Source organism: Condylura cristata, unplaced genomic scaffold (genome assembly GCF_000260355.1).
Source record: "Condylura cristata isolate star-nosed mole 26May11 unplaced genomic scaffold, ConCri1.0 scaffold00032, whole genome shotgun sequence".
NCBI classification, from domain to species: Eukaryota; Metazoa; Chordata; class Mammalia; order Eulipotyphla; family Talpidae; genus Condylura; species Condylura cristata.
The window spans coordinates 9,857,213-9,877,401 of NW_004567133.1; the positions used below are offsets into that span (position 1 = coordinate 9,857,213).

General features: G+C 42.1%; 1 protein-coding gene across 1 annotated transcript in view; it reads left to right on the forward strand.

Annotated features, from left to right (window-relative positions):
* The window catches only part of DNAH3 (dynein, axonemal, heavy chain 3), a 117,096-nt gene that overhangs the window by 28,542 nt on the left and 68,365 nt on the right, over window positions 1–20,189 (forward strand). Inside the window, 10 exon segments of the mRNA XM_012731794.1 lie at window positions 393–604; window positions 3,585–3,676; window positions 6,945–7,059; window positions 9,720–9,836; window positions 10,561–10,740; window positions 12,335–12,471; window positions 14,680–14,881; window positions 16,885–16,977; window positions 18,224–18,334; window positions 18,655–18,769. Of these exon segments, the coding sequence (XP_012587248.1) occupies window positions 393–604; window positions 3,585–3,676; window positions 6,945–7,059; window positions 9,720–9,836; window positions 10,561–10,740; window positions 12,335–12,471; window positions 14,680–14,881; window positions 16,885–16,977; window positions 18,224–18,334; window positions 18,655–18,769 (1,374 nt within the window).

Sequence of the window (20,189 nt, forward strand, 5' to 3'; positions counted from 1 at the left end):
AATCTTAAAAAAAATTTTTCAGTTTGAATACTATTTATGCTGATGCTCTTAATATTTTCAGGTACTTGATTTTGTCTACACTGTCAGAATATATTTTAGCTTATTTATCACTTTCATACCCCTGTTTGTGTTCACATATGTGTGTTGATGTAGCCATTATTGCTCCTGTATCAGGGTGATACTCTCAAGGCTTTGAAAATTCAGTAACATGCCCATAGGTTTTACTGGCTTTCAAGTCTAGCTCCACCTTCAAGGCCTGTGCTTTCCCAATAGCTATATCTTACGCATACTTTGAAATTCAGGGAATCAAAAACACACATGACTGACATCTGTGGTGTGGCAGATGATAGGTGGCCTGATCCTTACCTCATGCCCCATGTTTTCTATTTCAGGACCCCTCTCTTTACTAAATGCTGAGGAAATTGTAGAAGAAGTCGGTAATATGTGGAGGACGATATATAAGTTGACCAAGACTCTAGTTGATGTACCTGCCCCCAGGCGCTTAGCAGAGAATGTGAAAATGAAGATTGAAAAGTTCAAGCAGCACATCCCCGTCCTCATCATTTCCTGCAACCCAGGAATGAAAGAACGGCACTGGCAACAGGTCCCTGCCTGCCCCTGAACCAGACCTAAGCAAAAGGTGTAAAGAAGGGGAGGGGGAGGTCACCTGAGTAGACTTCCGGACTTGAGCTACCCTAAGCAGCCACCCATTCTTGGTGCTCAGGGAGCCTCTCCCTGTGGACCTGGCCTGGCAAGAACTCTGAGCCACTAGGGTGAGAGAGGTTAAATGGTAGCCTCTGGTGTTGCTAGAGCTGTCCATGAGATGCCATTGTTGAAGTGTCCACATTAAAGACATTTTAACTCCAGGGGGCTCAGGAAGTCTCCCCTCCACCCACTGCTTTGCCCATGGTGGCATATTTTCAAGAAAAATCACAATCATTGCAAGACACTCATAATTGTCACTTACAGACCACTAAGGTAGACAGGTGGGTTTTTAAAAAAAAAATGTTCCTTAGAATTAAAATAATAATAATAGCTGAACAGTATTGAGGACCAAGTTTGTACTGACAGCTGTGCTGTGCCACGTACTTTCTGTGGATTCTCCTTTCATTCTCCCAGTACTTCTCTTTGAAGCAGGCACCCTTAAGATCTTCAGTTCAAAGATAAGAAAACTGAGGCTTAGAGTAAGTAACTCTTCATGTGGCTACTTGAGCTCTGGAGCAGAGAGTTGAAATCTAGGCTGTTTGGCTCACCTTGCTGGTGAAAAGGAATCAAGAAATGCCAGGTCTGAGAGAGGCAGTGGACAGTAGAGGGCAGTAAGCCATTGGTAAGAGTGCGGTGCAGCCTTTGAAACTGTCTCCTGAGTAATGAGTCCCTGAAGTGGAAGCCCAGTGGGCTGAACAGTAAAGGCCAGCTCAGAAAGAAAAAAGCCACCAGAGCCTGTTCCTGCCTGTATAGGTCGCACCACGAACTACCTTGGGTCAACCCTGGGCCTGGTACCCTCTGTCCTAATGCCCAACTCAGGAGATCCAGTTGCACAGATTTTGTTCTGGCAGAGAGCTCTGAAAGTGATACCTTCAGTAGCTCTCAAGGCTACAAAAAGGATCTTCTGGGTCATGGGGCAGCTGTGTTGTGGTTTCTCATCACTTCCTAGAACTTAAGCAGAAAGGGCTGGTTCCTGTGTTGGGGCACAGACTTCACTGATATCCGCAAAGGGCTGCGAATGTGGTTCAAAGCAAGATGAAACAGTGAGATTTGACCTGAAGGAGAGTCCTCACTGTATGTGGAAGGAGGGTCCTCACTGTATGTGGGAGCGGCCTTCTGGGAGAGAACTGCCCAGCAGGAGCAGTGAAGCCATCCATGTGCTGTTTTCAAAACTATAGACAGGTGAAATAAATGTGATGAATTTACTTTGTTTATCCAAACATATCCAAACCATTACCCTTTCAGTAGCTAGTCAATGCAGCAATATTAATGTGGTCTCCATCCCGAGTCACCGAAGTACAGTGTGCCGTGTCTACGCTTAGGGGTCATCACAATTTGGACTAGTCACCTGTACTTTTCAGTAGTTACAGGGGGTCACTGGTTACATAAAGCACAGTGCAACTGTAGGCTGCTAGGATTAAAAATCCAGATGCTTTTTGAATTTCTGTAATGAACAAAGCAATTTACGAATTAAACCCTCAAATCTCTGAGTCTTTCTTAGGGGCTAAGTACTATGCCAAGTGCTTTACAAAGTGATGTCATTTAATCCCACAAATGGTGTGTTGTCCTAAGCAAGTTCTCTAAGATATGAGAGGTGAATGAGAGTCCAGGACCACCAGGAACAGTTGTGCAGACTGTGCACTGCCCAACTCTAGGGAATGCTGTCTTTGTGCACTGCAATCTGAACGGCCCTTTCTCAAGTCACACTGTGTCTAGTCTGCACAAGTGTGATAGAAACATGTGAAAGGTATTAAAGTATAATGGGTAAGAAATTTGAAGTCAGAATTGGATCCAAATCCCAATTCTGCTATTTATTAACTGGAAACTTGGGCAATAACTTCATTTCTCTGTTTTAGTTTCCTTATATGTATAATAGGAAAAATAATACGTGGGTACCTTCCCAATCATGTTGGGAGAATGAAAGAAGTGTATTAAACTATTAAAACTGGGTCTGCTACATGGCCAGCCCTCAGCAAAGGCTACTTTGATTATTTCCAGTACCTTAGCGACCCTCTGGGCATCCTTAAAACCCAGATCAGCAGCCATTTTAATTAGTTAGCTCGCTCATGCTTTCATTACAACATACCCAGTCTGAATAAGAAGACATGGGGCTAACTGAGAACCTGAAACATGTCTCATGCCCCTTTCTGCCCTGACATTTTAATTCTTGATGGAGCTGGACAGAGAGAAAATTGGGCAGTAGGTAAGGTTTTCACAGACTCATTCCCCTCCACACCCTAGTCCCCTCTTGAGTATACACAACCCTCACAGAACTCTGTCCCCAAGAAAACTATTCAAAAGCTGCAGAGACTTCATTGAAGACCTTTCTCTGGCATGTTTTCTCTCAAAGAGAAGCATGGGATAGTATTTACCCTAAAGGATTCAGCACTACCATTGCTAATATTTCCAACAAGTTAGCATACTGAGGTAGAAAGGAAGGGATGGGGAGCCTTCCTACATCTTAGGCGTCTCAGATCACAGAATTGGGGGTCTGCTTGCCCCATGTACTCATGATTATTCAACAAACACTGCCAGTTCTGTCATGGATGGGTCTTTGCTATAGCCCCAGGAGCCCCCAAACAAACCAGCTCAGCCCCTTAGGTGTGATCCATTTCCCCCCTCTCCAAGTGCTAGTGGGAGAGCAACCCCCATAAATCAGACAGAATGCAGTGTGGGTCTCAGGCTGCTTCCAGAACACTTAGATCAGTACCCCCCAATTTTCTAGCCACCAGCTGAATGCAGCTCTTTCAGTTAATTACATTTAGATGCAGTTTAAAAATGAGCTCCTCACAGTGGAATCACTTTGGGGCAGGGCACTGTAGAATGTTCCCGTCACTGTAGAAAACCCACCTTGGACATTTGTTTTCCACCCTTTGCAGATTAGTGAGATTGTCGGCTATGAAATAAAACCCACTGAAACGACCTGTCTTTCAAATATGCTGGACTATGGATTTGGCAAATTCGTCGACAAGTAAGGTTCTTTCCTTCCTTTCTTTCTTGTGGTAGAAATGTTAGGTGTTGTGTTTTTTTCTGTTCATTTCCTCTATATTCTACATATGATTAAAATGATCTAGCATTCTCTTGTGATATTTCACTTAGCCTCATCCCCTCTGGTTCTGCCCATGTTTTCATAATTAGCAAGAGTTCATCTTTTTATGCCTGCATGGTAGACTATTTTTGGTCAAAGTATCTGTAAGTTCTGATGTTTTTCTCCTCCCTCTGGTTTAGGGTAACTTAAGGTATTTTGTTGTTATTTTTAATTGTACTTATTATGATAATATTTATTTACAACACTTTTTATGTTTTAGGTGTATATGTGTCCCATTCTACAAATGTGTGTTATTACACCAGGCCTACTACCAAGCCCAATAATCCTCCCCCTCAATCCAGTGAACCCCTTAATAACTCCACTCTGACTGACGAGCCTGGGGAATCCCTTATCTACATCTGCAGAGCTGATGGCATCATGACTAGAAAACTGACTCAGCTGTTTTATTTCAAAGGAATTTTTTAAGTTCCTTTTATTTTTTAAATGAAAATACTATTTTGCCCCTAGAATTTTTATTTGATTTTTTTTGAAGTAACATTGCACTACGTAAGTTTCATTATAAGTCAACGTGTGTGCGTGCTATATTAAGTTCCCCATGAACCAGATCCCACAGCCTCACTCTCAGTGACTTTGGGCAAAACCGCTTAACCTTTCTGGGCTTCAGTTTCCTCTTCTTTGAACAAGCAAACAACAAGAAACAAGAGTAGCTTTCTGAGCTCAAAAACTCTGTGAGGCGTGAGCAAACGAGAGATCTCTTTTCCTGCGCTTTCTTCCCTTCTCTGGAATTTGTGCTCTCTCAATTACTGTTTTTAAAACCAGGAGTCCTCAGGACTCTGTTCCTTCCACATTTTCACAGGGCAATTGATGAGAGATGTCATATTGTCTGGCCAGACACCTTATTAGCAACAAGGTTCAGGCCTTGTTAACATGTGTTTTTCAGAACAGCTGTATGAGCATCACATGGGGCCTTTTTAGAAATGCACATTCTCAGCCTCCACCCCAATATGCTGAATCAGAAATTCTGGGGCTGTTTCCAAGAGGACACCAGTTGTTGGCTACACTGAGCATTTTCTATACCTTGGCCAGTCAACTTATCCATTACAGCAACCTAATGTTTTAGCTAATGTTATTGTTCGAATGTTACAGAAGATGAAAGAAATGGACTGATAAGATGAAATGACTAACCTGAAGTCAGTCAGTGACCGAAACAAACAAAACCTGAGTCCAGGTCGCTGACTCCAGAGCATTAACCATCACCGACAGAGCAAGCACACAGCAACTTGCCACTCTCTATGCCAGTGTGGTGATGCTGTGTCCGAGATATTTACATCTGTGTGCCTCAGTTTCCTTATCTGTAAAATGGGATGAGTAATGCATAGTTGCTGGGTGATTATAATTGCTCTGGGAATTATGAGCCGAGGCGTGGAAACCTGATTGATTTAATATCTAGGTACCCCTATCAGTGAGTGCGAGGTTCCCTGTGTCCCACCAGCCCATAGTGCAGCTCATGTACCACACTAGCGTGAGGTCGACACTTAATATACTTTATGGACCCTCAACGGGATTGATCTCTCCCTTGTGCAGTTGTCTGCATAATTATAAGACACATCTGTGAGCAAATTACCAACCCCAGATGTGAGCTCAGGGGACCTGAAGGGTAGATTTCTAAGACTCCTATGTCATACTCACTTGGGCTGTCACCTGCCTCCTGTTAATTATTCCCTATGTGCATACTTGCTTTGGTCATCACCCAGGAAGGCCACACTTAGGACAATGGCCCTGCTGTTGAGGTCTTGCTTGGCAATCCGTATGTATCACTTGCCTACCTGCTATAGCTAATGAGAATTCTCAGCTCTATGTGGCTAGTCCTATTTGACTGACCACACACACTTCCATTGCCCCTTTGACAAAGAGAGAGACAAGACACATCATGGAGGTGGAAGAAACACCAGGTTAGGAGTGACAGGAACTGGTCTCGACTTGATTCCAGTGCTGCCCAGCTAGCTGTGCATGTGCCTTGGACACGTCACTTGTTTCCTCTGCACTTCAGTTTCCTGACCTTTAAGTAAAGACCAGATGGGCTCACCTGTAGCCTAGAATATCATGAAAGGTGGGCGCAAGGCAGAAAGAACAGAAAGAGTAACCCCTTCTCCTTCCAAGGGCTTGGCTTCTTAATTCTTAGGCCACCCAAATCTCCATCAGGAATAGGGGGGAAATTTATCTTCCTCCTCTCTCTGCTTCCCCTTTGCTATGGAATAGAAATGAGATAGACATATAGATGGGAAGGCCAGTATATTAAGAAAATAGCAGGTAGTTTTCAAAAGGGCAAATAGGGGAAGTGGGGCAAAAGTCATTACACGAATTAAGAGAAATTCTAAGATCTGAATAAGCTATCAGAATATGGACAGATGAAAAAACAAAGAGATTCTTGTTCTAAATATCTTGAAACAATGGTTTTCAGTGAGGGATGAACCCCTCCCCACCCCCGGGGACATTCGGCAACATATGGAAGTTGTTTTTGATGCCACAGCTGGTAAAGGGGACAGGTGTTGTCTGCTACTGGCATCTGGAAGGCAGACTTAGCTAAACACCCCACAATGCACAGGACTGTGCCCATCAGTCACCACCCTGTATTTATTTGCTAGATCTGCTAGAACAAATACCAAAGATTAGATGGTTTAAACAACAGTAATTCATTTATTACAATTCTACAGTTTTAAAGTCCAAGATCAATTAGTTGGCATGGTTGGGGTCTTCTGAGACCTCTCTTCTTGGCTTGCAGAAGTGGGAGAGGACAGGGGGAGCTTCTTTGTCTTCACAGGGTCTTCCTTCTGTGTGTCTGTGTCCTAACTCTCTCTTTTTATAAGGGCCCAGCCATGTTGGACCAGGACCCAACCTAATGACCTAATTTTCACTTAGCCACCTCTTTCAGGGCCTCCCTTCCTCCGAGTTGGGGGCCTCACATTTTGAGGAACACAATTCAGCCCATAAAATCACAGGTGCCAAGTGTAAGAAAGTCTGTGAAACAATGGAAATTGTAAGAGTTAATATATCTGAGAATACAAGAGTAAACCTTTTGGTAAAATTAAGTTTTTTTCATTTCTCCTTTGGCATGGTTTTTCTCCCCCCCCCCCCCCCCCCCCCCCCGCTTCCTCCTGTTAATATTGCTGTTACTGTGTTCTTTCTTTAGACTGGAGCCCATTGGCGCAGCTGCCAGCAAGGAACATTCTCTGGAGAAAAACTTGGAGAAAATGAAGTTAGACTGGGTTAACATGTCATTCAACTTCGTGAAGTACAGGGACACTGTGAGTCATCATCCTGGAGTGCAGCCCCCAGAGAGCCACCCAATTATAATTACCTAGTAGGTTATAGAGGAGAGCCATTCCAGTTTGCGACTGAACTCATGGAGGAAGGATCCTTGACATTTTTCTAAATTTATCTTTATTGAGACATTGACATAGAACACTGTGTGAATCATGTGTGAGGTGTACCATGTGTTCACCTGACACGTTTATATAGTCCAATATGAGCACCACTCTGGTGTCAGTGAACAACTCTGTCACATCACAGAATTATCATTTCTTTTTCATGGTGGGTGCAATTAAGACCTAGTTTCAGCAACTCTGAGCTTTTTTAATGCAATCTCCATGCCTATAACCACTATACTGTGCATTGGATAGTTTCCACCCTGGCCTTTCTGTAACGTCCTCCTTCCTCCCAATCACTGCAGGAGGGATGTATTATTGAATGAGAAAGGCCTTTTGATTCAGAACAGCAAGCTTCCTCAGTGCAAAAGAGCTGAGCAAGCCTCCTGAATTGGCATCTCCCAAGGAGGGCTCCCCAGGTGCCTCAGAAGCAAACCTGGGGTAGACAAAGCTCTTCTCAAATGTTCATAATTGCAGGACATACGTAGGGAGCTTGTGAAAGTACAGGTTCTGATTCACAGGTCTGGGCTGGGGCTGGAGGTTCTGCACTTTTAACAAGTTCCCAGGTGGTCTGAGAGCTATCACCTATGGCTCTTATATGAATAGCAAGGGGGCAGGCTTCTTTCTTCCCTGGCAGTGTGTCCACTCACAGAGTCTGGGTAAACCTGATGAGCTTGCTCCTAAGATGGGCTGTGGGTGGGGGTGGGAAGGGCTGCTCCTTGGGTGAGTTAGCAAATTAGGGAGCTATTAAAAAAACTCAACTGGGTAAATTTTAAGATCTCATAGCCTTCATTCAATGATTCATGAATTAGACAGCCTCTCATTCACAAAAGGAGCTCTGAAGAGCTGTACAAAATGAGACTTTTACAGGCAAAAGGGAGCAGGAGAAGGAAGTTGTATTAATAACAAGTGGACTGGTTGTAACAAAGTCACCTTCCTTTAGGGGATGGCAGGCAGGTGACCTCACTGGTGCTGACCAGGTGATTCAGATGACTGGTTTAAGAATCCATTGCTGGGAGAGCTGAAACTGTTAAGTAAGGTATTAAGTCTTGGGTTGGTAATGTAGGGCTTAGCTTAGCTAAACCAGTCAGATTAGCACTTGATCCCACTGGAGAGAGCCAGAGAGGCAAGGAGATGGAGAAGCAGGATCATAGGGAAGCAGGCAGAAGTTAGGTAAGTGACTCCACTTTATGCTCCTAGTCTAAAATGCATATGGTACAGGCCATCAGCCATTAAAGCAGTGCTTCTTAATCCTGGTTGTTCGGTACAACAGGGAAGTTTTCAGAAAAATCTCACTTCATCCTCCCTGGGTTGTCTACCTGCAGAATGCCTGGACATCCATATGTTAAGCATCGTGGTTTTTCTAATGAGCAGTGTGTGCTGAGAACTAACCCTGAAAGTCTCCACACCTCTCTCCTCTCCCAGGCGACAAGTCACCATTTTGTGATTTCTTTCTTTTAGTCACTATGCCTTGGTTCCCATTGGATAAGCCATTGGGAGTGAGGAGAACTGGGATCTTCTCCTAGCAAGTTCAAGTCACCATGGATCCCAGCAACTGGGTGCTACCTCATTTGATTGGATTAGCTACTGCCAGAGATGTTGGGCTAAGGAGTTAAGCTGGGAGACCTGGTAGTAGCTCGGTTATGACTGGTAGAACTGTAGAGTTTTCAACCCATGTGGCTATAGACAACATTCCACAGCAAAATGGGAATCAAGGGACTACTTGACTAATAGCTGGACATAACCTCCAGTGCAGCGTTAACATTAAATGGGGGAATAAATCCAAGCTGTGGTTTTACTACTCACAGGTAGGCTTGACGGAAGTGGAAACAAAACAGGAAGGACTCTAAGGCAGACTCTAAGTTTTCTTGTTACCACAGCCCAGGGCCAAGTTTACCATCCACAAGGACTGACCTTTAAGGCCCAGTAACCTAGACTGTTAGTAAAATTAGACCCAGTTAGTGTTTAGGCAGAACTTCCCAAACTTTCTTGTTATGATAGCTTTTATATACCTATTTTTTTAATGAAGTAAAAATTCAGACAACTTAATAAGATGTTCTATCAATTTAGCAATTGTTTGACAAAATTAATACATACTAGTTGAAAGAATTACATTTATATCATATTCTAAAATAACTATAATCTACTGCTATGAGTTTGTTCAGTGCTCTGGAACGCCTCAACCCAATTTGGGAACCATGGATCTAGGCCTTGCCAGTCAGATTAGCACTTGGTTCCACCGGAGAAAGCCAGGAAGGCAAGGAGACAGAGAAGCAGGAACATAGGGAAGCAGGCAGAAGTCATTTGCCATCAGCAGATACTAGTTGCATTTCTGGGATTAGATAGTTTTTATTTCTGCAAAGAAATTTGGAAAATAAATATTTTTAAGAATATTTTCAAGGAAGAAGCTAGAAATTCTGTCCCTTACAAACATAGTTCCTTTCCTATTGGGATGGAGCTCTGAGCTGAAAGCTTCTGGCAATCAGCATGAAAAGCGGGGATTTCATGACTCTGATAGAGTGGGTCATCTTTATTTACAGGATACAAGCATCTTGTGTGCAGTTGATGACATTCAACTGCTCCTCGATGATCATGTGATAAAGACCCAGACCATGTGCGGCTCCCCATTCATCAAGCCAATAGAAGCAGAATGTCGGGTAAGAGGAAATGAGGTTCAGTTATCGACATCCCATTAACTCTGGGTTTCTGGGAGGAGGAAAAGGATTTTAAAGTTCAATTAACTAAGAGAATCACTTTCTCCTGTTTGGAAAAAAATACGAACCATAAGGCTGAAAGCAATAACCACCCAAGTAATATATGACCTGTTAAGCTCGTGTAACCATCTGCAAAAGAGAAGAGGAGATTATTTGAGTGAAACAAATGAAAGTGGGTTTGGAAAATATCTTGTGGGTGCTAGTAATCTAATGAAAATGGCATGAGGGTGGGAATTTGGCCTTCTTTGTTCATTGTTTATAGAAGTGACATAGGGCAAAGTCACAGGTTCTGGATCTGCCTGGGTTTTCAAATTCTGCCTCTGCCTCTTATTACTTGTGTGACCTTGGGTAAGGTACTTAAACTTGTTGTTTTAGTTTCTGTACCTACACACAAAATTTGTAATATCTTCCTCATAAATGTTGGGTTAATTTCACACATGTAAAGTGCTCAATCATTATTTGTTACAGAGTAGGTATGGTAACTATTATTATTGTTGTTATCTACTAGAATGTGAACTCCATAGGGACAAGGATGCTCTATTTTATTCATTATGGTATCTGCATTGCCTAGAACAGTGACTGAGATTAATCTATCCACCGTCTAGGCAGTGGGTCTGAGAATTAGAGTAGCAGATTAATAATTCAGATTGAAATGCTAAATTTGCAGAAGTGGGAAGAAAAACTAGTTCGTGTACAAGACATTTTGGATGCCTGGCTGAAATGTCAAGCCACCTGGCTGTACCTGGAACCAATCTTCAGTTCAGAGGACATCATTGCCCAGATGCCAGAAGAGGGCAGGAAATTTGCCATTGTCGATAATTATTGGAAATCACTTATGTCCCAAGCTGTAAGTTTTTACCTGGTGGCACATCTCACCATCAGGGATGTCCCATTGTGCATTGTAAATTTGGCCCTTGAAACTTTTAAGTAAACTAGATTTTTCCGAGTTCAATATTTTTGCTCTTTTCCCCCTAAATACAAAAGTTATTGTTATTAAAATTCCAAACAGAAATATGTAATATGGAAAGTGGAGGCTTCTCAGTATTCCATCTCCCTGGAGATAATAGCAGTGTGTATAAGTTAGTTTAATGAGGTTATAGGATGCTACAGTAAAACTTCTTTAGGTTTGGAATTCTTCCAAAAAGGATTCAAATAATTATCTACATTCATTTACTCAGGGATTTTAAAAATATACCTTCAATACCTACAACCAATATTACAACACAGACATTGTATAATAAGTCAGAAAGTACTTGAAGATGACTAAGATCTGATTTCTGACATTATAGAACTCATTGTTCTATGAGGAGACAATTCAGAAAAAACATGAACTATAGTAGAGATGGGATGGGTGCAAACAGTTTTTAGAATACAGAAGAGTGATTTAGTTGCCTGGAAACATCCGGGAAGACCTCTAAAGAGGGTGACTTTGAAAAAATCATTGGCAACCAGAAGATCATTTCTTTTTCCTTTTTGAAGTCAAGTGTGCTCAAACTGGAATACATTTGTAAAGAATTTGTCTCAAGGGAATTTGTCTGCCCTGGTTGTTTATAGAAGTGAGATAAGTGGGGATTTATATACCCAGCCATTGGAACCAGTTTTTGTAATATCTTGCTTCCTCCCAACTCTAATATTAGAGTCTTTGTTGCAAGTAATAGAAACCCACTAAAGGTAGTTCAATCTAAAGACCAAAAGGAGGTCTCCTAGAACCCAAGGACAGAAAGTGCAGCTAGATTCACAAAGGATAGATCTAGAACTCAGACGACTCTCAGGAACGCACAAAGTGCTCTTTCCACACCTCCTTTGATCTTTCTCTGCAGGTTGGTTGGCAATGCCACTTGGTCACATGATGAGAAGTGGTCCTCACAGAGCAGCAAAGTCACTTCATTCAAAGGGCCAGACCAGACTACTTTAAAATGTGGTAGTCTAAATTTCAAAATCCCAGAAGTTCAATGTAATTGACTTGGTTGGTTTGGGGTACCTAACTTTAGCTCAGTCAACCATGATTAGAGGAACAGGATCATATTATATAGTTACTCACTTTGTGGGACTAGGGCAGGGATTAGAAGGTTGTGAGTCAGAGAAAGTCATGAGTTGATGTATTCTTTTACAATGACCAGTCTTAGAATCTTGGAGTTCAATAATGATTTTTTTAAAGATTTATTTTATTTTATTTATGCGTACAGAACTGACATATAGGCCAGAGGTGCAGGGGCAGTGAGAGGATTCACCAGAGACAGAGGGGAGCAGAACAGGCAGATTAGTGAAATACACTGCTGAAGGGAGCAGTGGGCATAGGAGAGGTCTGCCATGTATGTGGATCACCACCGGGGTTGGGGATCGAACTCATGCTGAAGTGGCTTTAACTTCTTAGTGCTGTGCTTTAACCTACTGTGCCACTAGGGAGGGCCCTGGATAATGATTCTTATCATGAAATTTAGGTGAAGGATCCAAGAGTACTGATGGCAGCAGACCAGCCACGGATGAGTGAGAAACTTCAAGAAGCCAACCTTCTGTTGGAAGACATCCAGAAGGGGCTGAATGATTACTTGGAGAAGAAGAGACTGTTTTTCCCCAGGTACTCAGTATTGTTATTTTGTTTGGAGTCACCTTCTTGACCCATAAGTAAATGGAATGCGTATTTCATACTGAGAGCTGGCTTCCACCAATCTATTCCATATTCTTTCCTGGCTCTCCATTCCCAGGAGACAGGTCTCGAGGGCAAGGCATGGTCATTATTTAAAGTGATGTTGAATGGAACCAGATCTGCAGTTGAGCTAATCAGCATGGTCAAATACCCTATTCAAGGTGTATAGTAGTCACGACTAAGAACCTATACTTTGTAATGAAATAGACCTTGATTCAAGGAAATCTATCCAAGTTTCCATTCTGCACTATAAAATAGAAATATAATAGTGGTTCTGACCACACATTCAGATTATTGTTTAGGAAATGTCAGCTTATTTGTTTTACCATTAAATTTTGTGGTTTCTGGCAGTTATAAATATTTGACTCCTTTTCCCCACAGGAACCAGTATTTTCCACATAAAAGTCAAGAGAGTTTTAGTGGGCCAGTCCATAAAGAAGGGTCCTCACTTCTGATTACCTGTTCACTATGAATGATCACTGCATGTCATTTCAGTGATTCGGGTGAAGGTGTGATTCTAATTTGCCTTTAAGAAAAGTAAATTTTAGTTTTCTCCTTATATGAAGACAAAGTTAGTTCTAGACTTTTACTTTAAAAAAATGGTGGAGAGGGCTGTTTGGAATTTAGAAATATTGTTGGTATCTATTTAATGTAGCATCATCCAATGGAACTTTCTTTCATGGTAGGATTGCTCTATATCTGTGCTGTCTAATATAGTAACTGCATACTTCTATACTTTTTTATATGGTTAGCGTGACTGAGAAAAAAAATTTAATGTTAGTTTTTAAATTTAAATAGTCACATGAGGCTAATGGCTTCTTGAATAGCACCAATAGTGAGAGGAATCTCAGTTTAGATGCACAAACTCGGGAAGAGGAAATCCCTGAGATTTGGTCTAATACCATAGCCTCTATTGTTCCTCATAAAAACACACATAAAAACCAACACAGTAGCATTTGTCATATTCCAGGATACTGCTGTAAGTGCTTTATTTGTATTAAATTATTTAAACCTCATAATTATACCATGAGGTTGGAAACATTATTATTATTATCACCATTTTACAACTGAGGAAACAATAATTGGTCAAAAAACAAGACTGGGTAAACAGACAAGCTAGAATCGAAATTCAGGCTGTCAGGAGTTGATATTATTTAACCTCTGAGCCTCATTTTCTCACTCACTCACTCACACAGACACACACACACAGATATCTCAATATTTCTTTATGCATCTTTATGGAATAAAATTAAGCACTGTCAGCGAACACTTTGAAAATGCCATTGTTACTCACATATTTTAAATTTTAATTTGAAAATACAAATTACTAAATAATATTTTTAATTGTAAATTATTCAAGTATATTAATTATTACTCTGGTGGCCATTGAGCCTTATTAACTTCATACATGAGGGAGATAGAGGCTATGTGAATACACAGAGGTAACCTATTTGAATTTTACTTGGGAATAGGAGAAAATGACCTCCTTACTAGATGTTGATTAGTCAGCAAATAATTACTGAGCTAGTCCTACCTGCTGAACACTGCAACTACAGTGTGTTCATTTATATAATAAGTTACTCCCAAATTAAGAAACTTAAGTAGTAGCTATTTTTCTGAGTAGTTGGCAAATTGGGCAGGGCTCAGCTGGGTGGTGGTTCTGGTCCTAGCAGGTCTGCTCATGCCATAGCAATCGGCTGGTGGTCAATGACCTCATGTACCTTTCTGCTGTTTGGCTTCCTGTTAGCTGGGGCAATGAGGAGCGGTGAGCCACATGTCTTTCATCATCTAGAAAACTAGCCTGGGTTTATCTAGCTTGTGGTGGTCACCGGGTTCTCAGGAGCAGCAGAAATGGAAGCTTCAAAGCCTGTCAATGCCCAAGCTTGGAACCTTCAACCACTCTCCAGCCAAATTAAACTCACATATGCTAGCTGTCACCTTTTTTCCTTCTCTGAAACAAAACCATACCCTCTTTCTGTGTTCCAGATGAAAAGTAGTGAAGGGGAGGGGACCTTGGAGAAATCACTAGAACAGAGTTGATATTGACCAGGTTGTCATCTACCTGCTGGGAAGTGTCACCTTGTTAGAGGAAGCCCTCAGAAGAGAATCCAATTGTCCTATTTCTTTGCTCTGAAATAGGTTCTTCTTCTTGTCCAATGATGAGCTACTGGAGATCTTGTCAGAGACAAAGGACCCCCTCCGAGTGCAGCCACACCTGAAGAAGTGCTTTGAAGGAATTGCCAGGCTGGAGTTCACAGATCTTTTGGAGATTGTGGGCATGATCAGCTCAGAGAAGGAAACCGTTCCATTCAATCAGAAAATCTACCCAGCTCAAGCCAAAGTAACTACCTAGCCCATTTATATATATATATTTTTTCTCCATAGCACAGCAAAATAGAGAGGCAGAGAGTACATTGACTAAGGATTAAGCTTTTGGACTCTGGGTTGACTGCCAGGGTGGAACACCTGGGTGCACAACTTAGAGTGAATTTCTTTTTCTGTTTCATTGCTCATTGTCTCTTTTTCTAAAATGAATATTATATTGCTATCCACATGTCAGGCTAAATTTATGGAAGGATCTAGACCAAACTTGTGGAAGCAGTGGCAGGAATCAGATGCAAACCATTGGTGCTGTTCAGATCCCCATGAGTCAAGCCTTGATTAAAATGATCCAGTCAGAAAGACGCTTGCTGGAGCAGACATTTATAAAAGTCAGTAGAACATCATGGAGTCAGTGCCATTAAACTCAGATTTTTACACGTGTCCTCATGTAATGAGTAAAATGTACATTAATCCCGCCCCTGTGGATATGATAGCAGCCAAGGTGGAAACAGACAAGCACGCTTGGTCTCCCTGTGTTGACGGTTTGCCACCCACACACATACCTGTGGCAACTACTCGGAGTTATGTCACCACATCAGACACCAACTAGCTCACAGACTCATGAAGTCAATAGCTAGTTACCTGAAGTTCTAAAAGTGAAGAATTTGCTGCACATTTAGATTACCTGTTGACCTTTAAAAAAAACTCAGCTCCCCACATTGCATTCCATACCAATGAAATAGGAATGTCTGGGAGTTGGGATTAGATGACTATTTTTTTAAAGGATTCCAGATGATTCTAATGCACAACAAAGTTTGGGAACCACAGGAATAATGGAAGAATCAAGTCAGTTCATTAGAAATGAGCGACTTTTTTTTTTTTTGTACTAATTTTTATGAGGCCTAAAGGACATCTATTAGTTTCAGGTGTACTACAATGATGTGATACTTGTGTATATTGTGAGATGATTTCAATAAATCTAGCCACCACCTGTCACTAAATATGGTTATAATTTTTTTCTTTTGATAAGAACTTTTAACATGTATTTTTAAAGCAATGTTCACAAATGTAAGACAGTATTAATTATCATCTCTATGCTGTACATTACATCCCATGATTTATTTATTTTATAACTTATTTTGTATCTTTTGACCTCCCTTCATCCATCTTGCCCTATAGCCCCTTGCTCTGACAGCCAACTATCTATTCTCTATATCCAATGTTTGGTTATTTTTTGTTTTGGTTTGTTTTTAAGTTCCACATGCAAGTGTGATCATACAGAATTTGTCTTTGACTCAGTTCACTTAGCATAATGCCCTCAAGGTCCATCCACGGTGTGGCCAATGGCAAACTTTATGACTATTGAATTATAGTCCACTGTGGGAATCTTACAGCCTACGTGCCCTTCAGTTGCCTCCGTCTCATGGCTATTGTACATAATGCTGCAGTGAATACAACTTATTTTATTAACGAAAATATGTCATTTGTCATCTAAGAAGTTATCTGTTTCAGAAAGTGATATGAAAGAAATGCATATTAAAAAACAACCCTCCCTGGTGGTGCAGCAGGTTAAAGCCCAGCACTAAGAAGCTAAAGCCACTTCAGCACCAGTTCAACCCCCATCCCAGGGGTAACCCACATGACACAGCAGACTTCTCCTGACCCGCCTGATGTTCCCCTCAGCAGTGTACTTTGTCGGTCCGCCTGTTCTGCTCCCCACTCTGTTTCTGGTGAATCCTCTCACCGTCCTGGCACCTCTGGCCTGTACCCCAGTTCTGTATGCATAAATGAATAAATCTTTAAAAAAAACTAAGAAACAAAAACAACCCATTGTTCCCTTACAAGACAGGCATATACTTCCTAGAATACAGAAAATAAGTATAAAGCAGTACAAGATCTTGCCTTAAAGGAGTGTCAGTCTGGCCTTTATCTTCTTTCCAACTCTGTCCAGTTTGAAAGTGGGTCCTCTCCTCAGCCAAGGGCCTGGTTAGCTGTTGCTGACTCTCTGTCTACTTCTTGCAGGGCATGGTGGAAAAGTGGTTGCAGCAGGTGGAGCAGATGATGCTTGCCAGCCTGCGGGAAGTTATTCGACTGGGGATTGAAGCATATGTCAAGGTAAATGAGACCTGGGTACATATGTCAGGATATTGGCACAGCTGCAAGAACTTTGGGGAGGCTAAATGGATCTGTAACCCATCCCAGGTGCTGCTGGGTAGCACCTGTCCCCTCTGTGCCTCTCTCCTGTTCCTGTAAATACTGAGGTGACCTACATCTTTCTGGTGAAATGCTTGCAGCCAGAAGCAGGTGACACAAGAAGATAGCCAGAACATTGGTTCTATGGGTCAGTGTTAATAGTTGAAGACATGGGTCTCTTCAGAACCTCTTCCAATTAAGCATTCCTCCCTTTAGAGTTTTCACTTACATTACACACACCCTAAGTGGCATAACTCATTCAACTCCCAAAAGTTTACCTGAAACAGGCGTGATAGAAGCCTAAGAGAAAAAAATAAACATGTGACAAATTACTCTCAGCCAGCCCCTGGCAAAGTTAGTGATAACCGACTGGATCTTTAGCCTTCTCTTTCCTTCTTTTTACTTTCCTAACACACCTTCCAGCAAAAAGAAAAATATGCAATGAACATCTTTCCACCAAAGTGCCAAGACATCCTCAGCTATCCATCAATGGTGTTCTCATTGCATAGGAATGACCATTTCTTTGTCCATAAATAAAAAATTAAAAACAAACCGACAACCTACATGGAATTAAGTGAGGCAGTTAGTTGCATCTATAGCAAGCATCAGCAAACTTCCTGAAAAGTTCCAGATAGCAAATTTTTTCAGCTCTGTTGGCCACACACTGCTGTCCCAACTATTTGCCTTTGTCCTCGTGTGGAAACACATGGTTGATATTTACATGATGCTGATGGCTGAGTTATAACCTTATTTGTAAAGACACACATGGTCCTATTTGGCCATATTCCTGATCTTTGGTTAAGAATAAGGTGTGTGTGTGGGCCCTGGGTGTGAGGGAGCGTGGCTGAGAAAAAGCTGCAGCGCCGCTCCGGCACAGTGTGTGGCCATCAAGAACAGTAGCTGCAAATGATCTCTAAACACCACCTTGATTATAACTGTATAAAATCCCTGGATATGGAAGCATTAATAAAAACTCAGAGGAGTGATGGAATTGTTGGTGATGTCTCTTCTTTTTCATAAAATTCAGGGGGGAGGATGTATGTCAGTAATTCCGGAGAGGTGAAGCTGCGTAGCCGGGAGGATGGGAGGATTTTGGATGTGGTGTGGGGCACCAAAGGAAAGAACGTTTGTAGGTCAGTTTACACTCCAGATGAACTGTATTTCCCAGGTCCCGCGTAACCAGTGGGTCTTGCAGTGGCCTGGCCAGGTAGTGATCTGTGTCTCCTCCATCTTCTGGACCCAGGAGGTATCACAAGCCCTGGTTGAGAAGACTTTACCAGTAAGTAGGCTGGCTGAGAAGCTCACAGAGGAGATTCAAGCTTGATTCAAGATTAGGATTGAATGACGTATAATGAAAGTAACCATGTTTTCTAAGCAAACAAAAATAATCAGGCCCATGGTGTCACAGAAGCCAGAATGCTCATGGGGAGTATGGGATGGAGAATGTGGTATTGGGGTGAGGGAGAAGGAGGCATGAGGGATAACATTCAGGAGTCTGGCTTGGGTCACTAGGGCATAGATGGATGGTGCCCTCCTTGAGAAGGAATTACCAGAGGGGAATTCAATTTAAGTCATTGTCCCCTCTTCTGTCCCTGCCAGGATTTTCTGCAAAAGAGCAATAATCAGATCACACAAATTGTGCAGCTGGTTCGAGGGAAGCTGAGCAGTGGTGCTCGACTCACCCTTGGGGCCCTCACAGTCATCGATGTCCACGGTGAGCAAGGAGACTGCCCCATGTTACGGACCCTGCAACAATGGCCTCCCCGCCTTAGCCTTGGAGGGAGTGATTCGAGGTGTCCTTTCCCATGAGGGAGAATAAGGAGGGATCTAGGAGAGCAGCCAGTGCTCAAGGCATCTGTTTCTCCATCCTCGCAGCCCCACCCTTATTTCCAGGACCCTCCGAGCATTCTTACTGCAACTTTGGTGGCCACAAGCATGTGTGAAATTTACCAGCTGGAAGCAATTCCCCATAGGCTGGCACCACTAGAATTTTGAATGGTCACCAAGTGCCAAGCTTTGTGCTAAGTTCTTGCCCTATATATCTTATTTTATATGCATTTCACAGATTAAGAGCCTGAGAGCAACTTGCTGAGTGGCACTCAGCTAGTTAGAAGCAGAGGCTCTTTTGATTCCAAACCAAGAGGCTGAAAATGGACATTGACACAGAGAGGGAAGATAATGCCTTCCAGCTCTTCCTTAAACACACACAAAAAGGAGGAGGAGTAAGAACTGGGGTCTTTATATAAAACAACCACCCCCACACCCTCACTCCATCATCACTAAGGTAACGAGGGCTGGCCCAGGCTGGTTGCCTAGAAACAGTGTTTCTCCAGCTCACACACCCAGCTTCGTACTGGCATTTCATGGCATCTTATTCTCCTTAAAGTTGCTGCTCATTTCAGTCTGATTTCATTTGACTAAATGTGCATAAAATCATGAAGAGATCGTGTGGGTGCATATCCTGCTTGTAAAGATGTGAGTACAGGTGCAGTTACTGGCCAGAGCACCCCAGATTGGTCATGTTCACATGTGCACACATACACACACACTCACGCATGAATGCAGATACACACATACTACATGGTAAAGACAACCCCATTCAGTCTCTTCCTCTTGGGTCTCCCATGCAGGCCTCTACTCCTGATAGGCCCTCCAAGTGTTCTCTTAAGAAACTGGAGGGGAATTAAAGATGGAAGAACTGTTAGTATAATCATCTTCAAGGACTCTCCTCTGTAGGATTTAGGATTTTACTACAATAAAGATTTCTCTCACAGAACAGCAGTAGACTTACAGAAGAGCCCCCTCTTGCAAAGTTATGTTTCTGAGATCTTAACTTCGAGTGCTGTACTAATTCTGAGATTTCAATAGCTTTCAGCGTGAGTCACCTGAAAGAAAATGATTCTTAGAAACTTGTGTTCACTCTTCAAGACTCCCATTGGTGTGAAAAAAAATGATATGAGGGCCTTATATAAAATAAAGAAGAAAACTTAGAAATGTCTTTTCTAGTTGGTTTCTCATGTTCCCAGATAAAAAGAATACATCTAACCATCAATTCATGGAACCCTTTCTCTTTCATCAGGCCAAATCAAGTACATTCCCTGGAGGCCTGGAACAGAGCCAAAGAATCACACTGG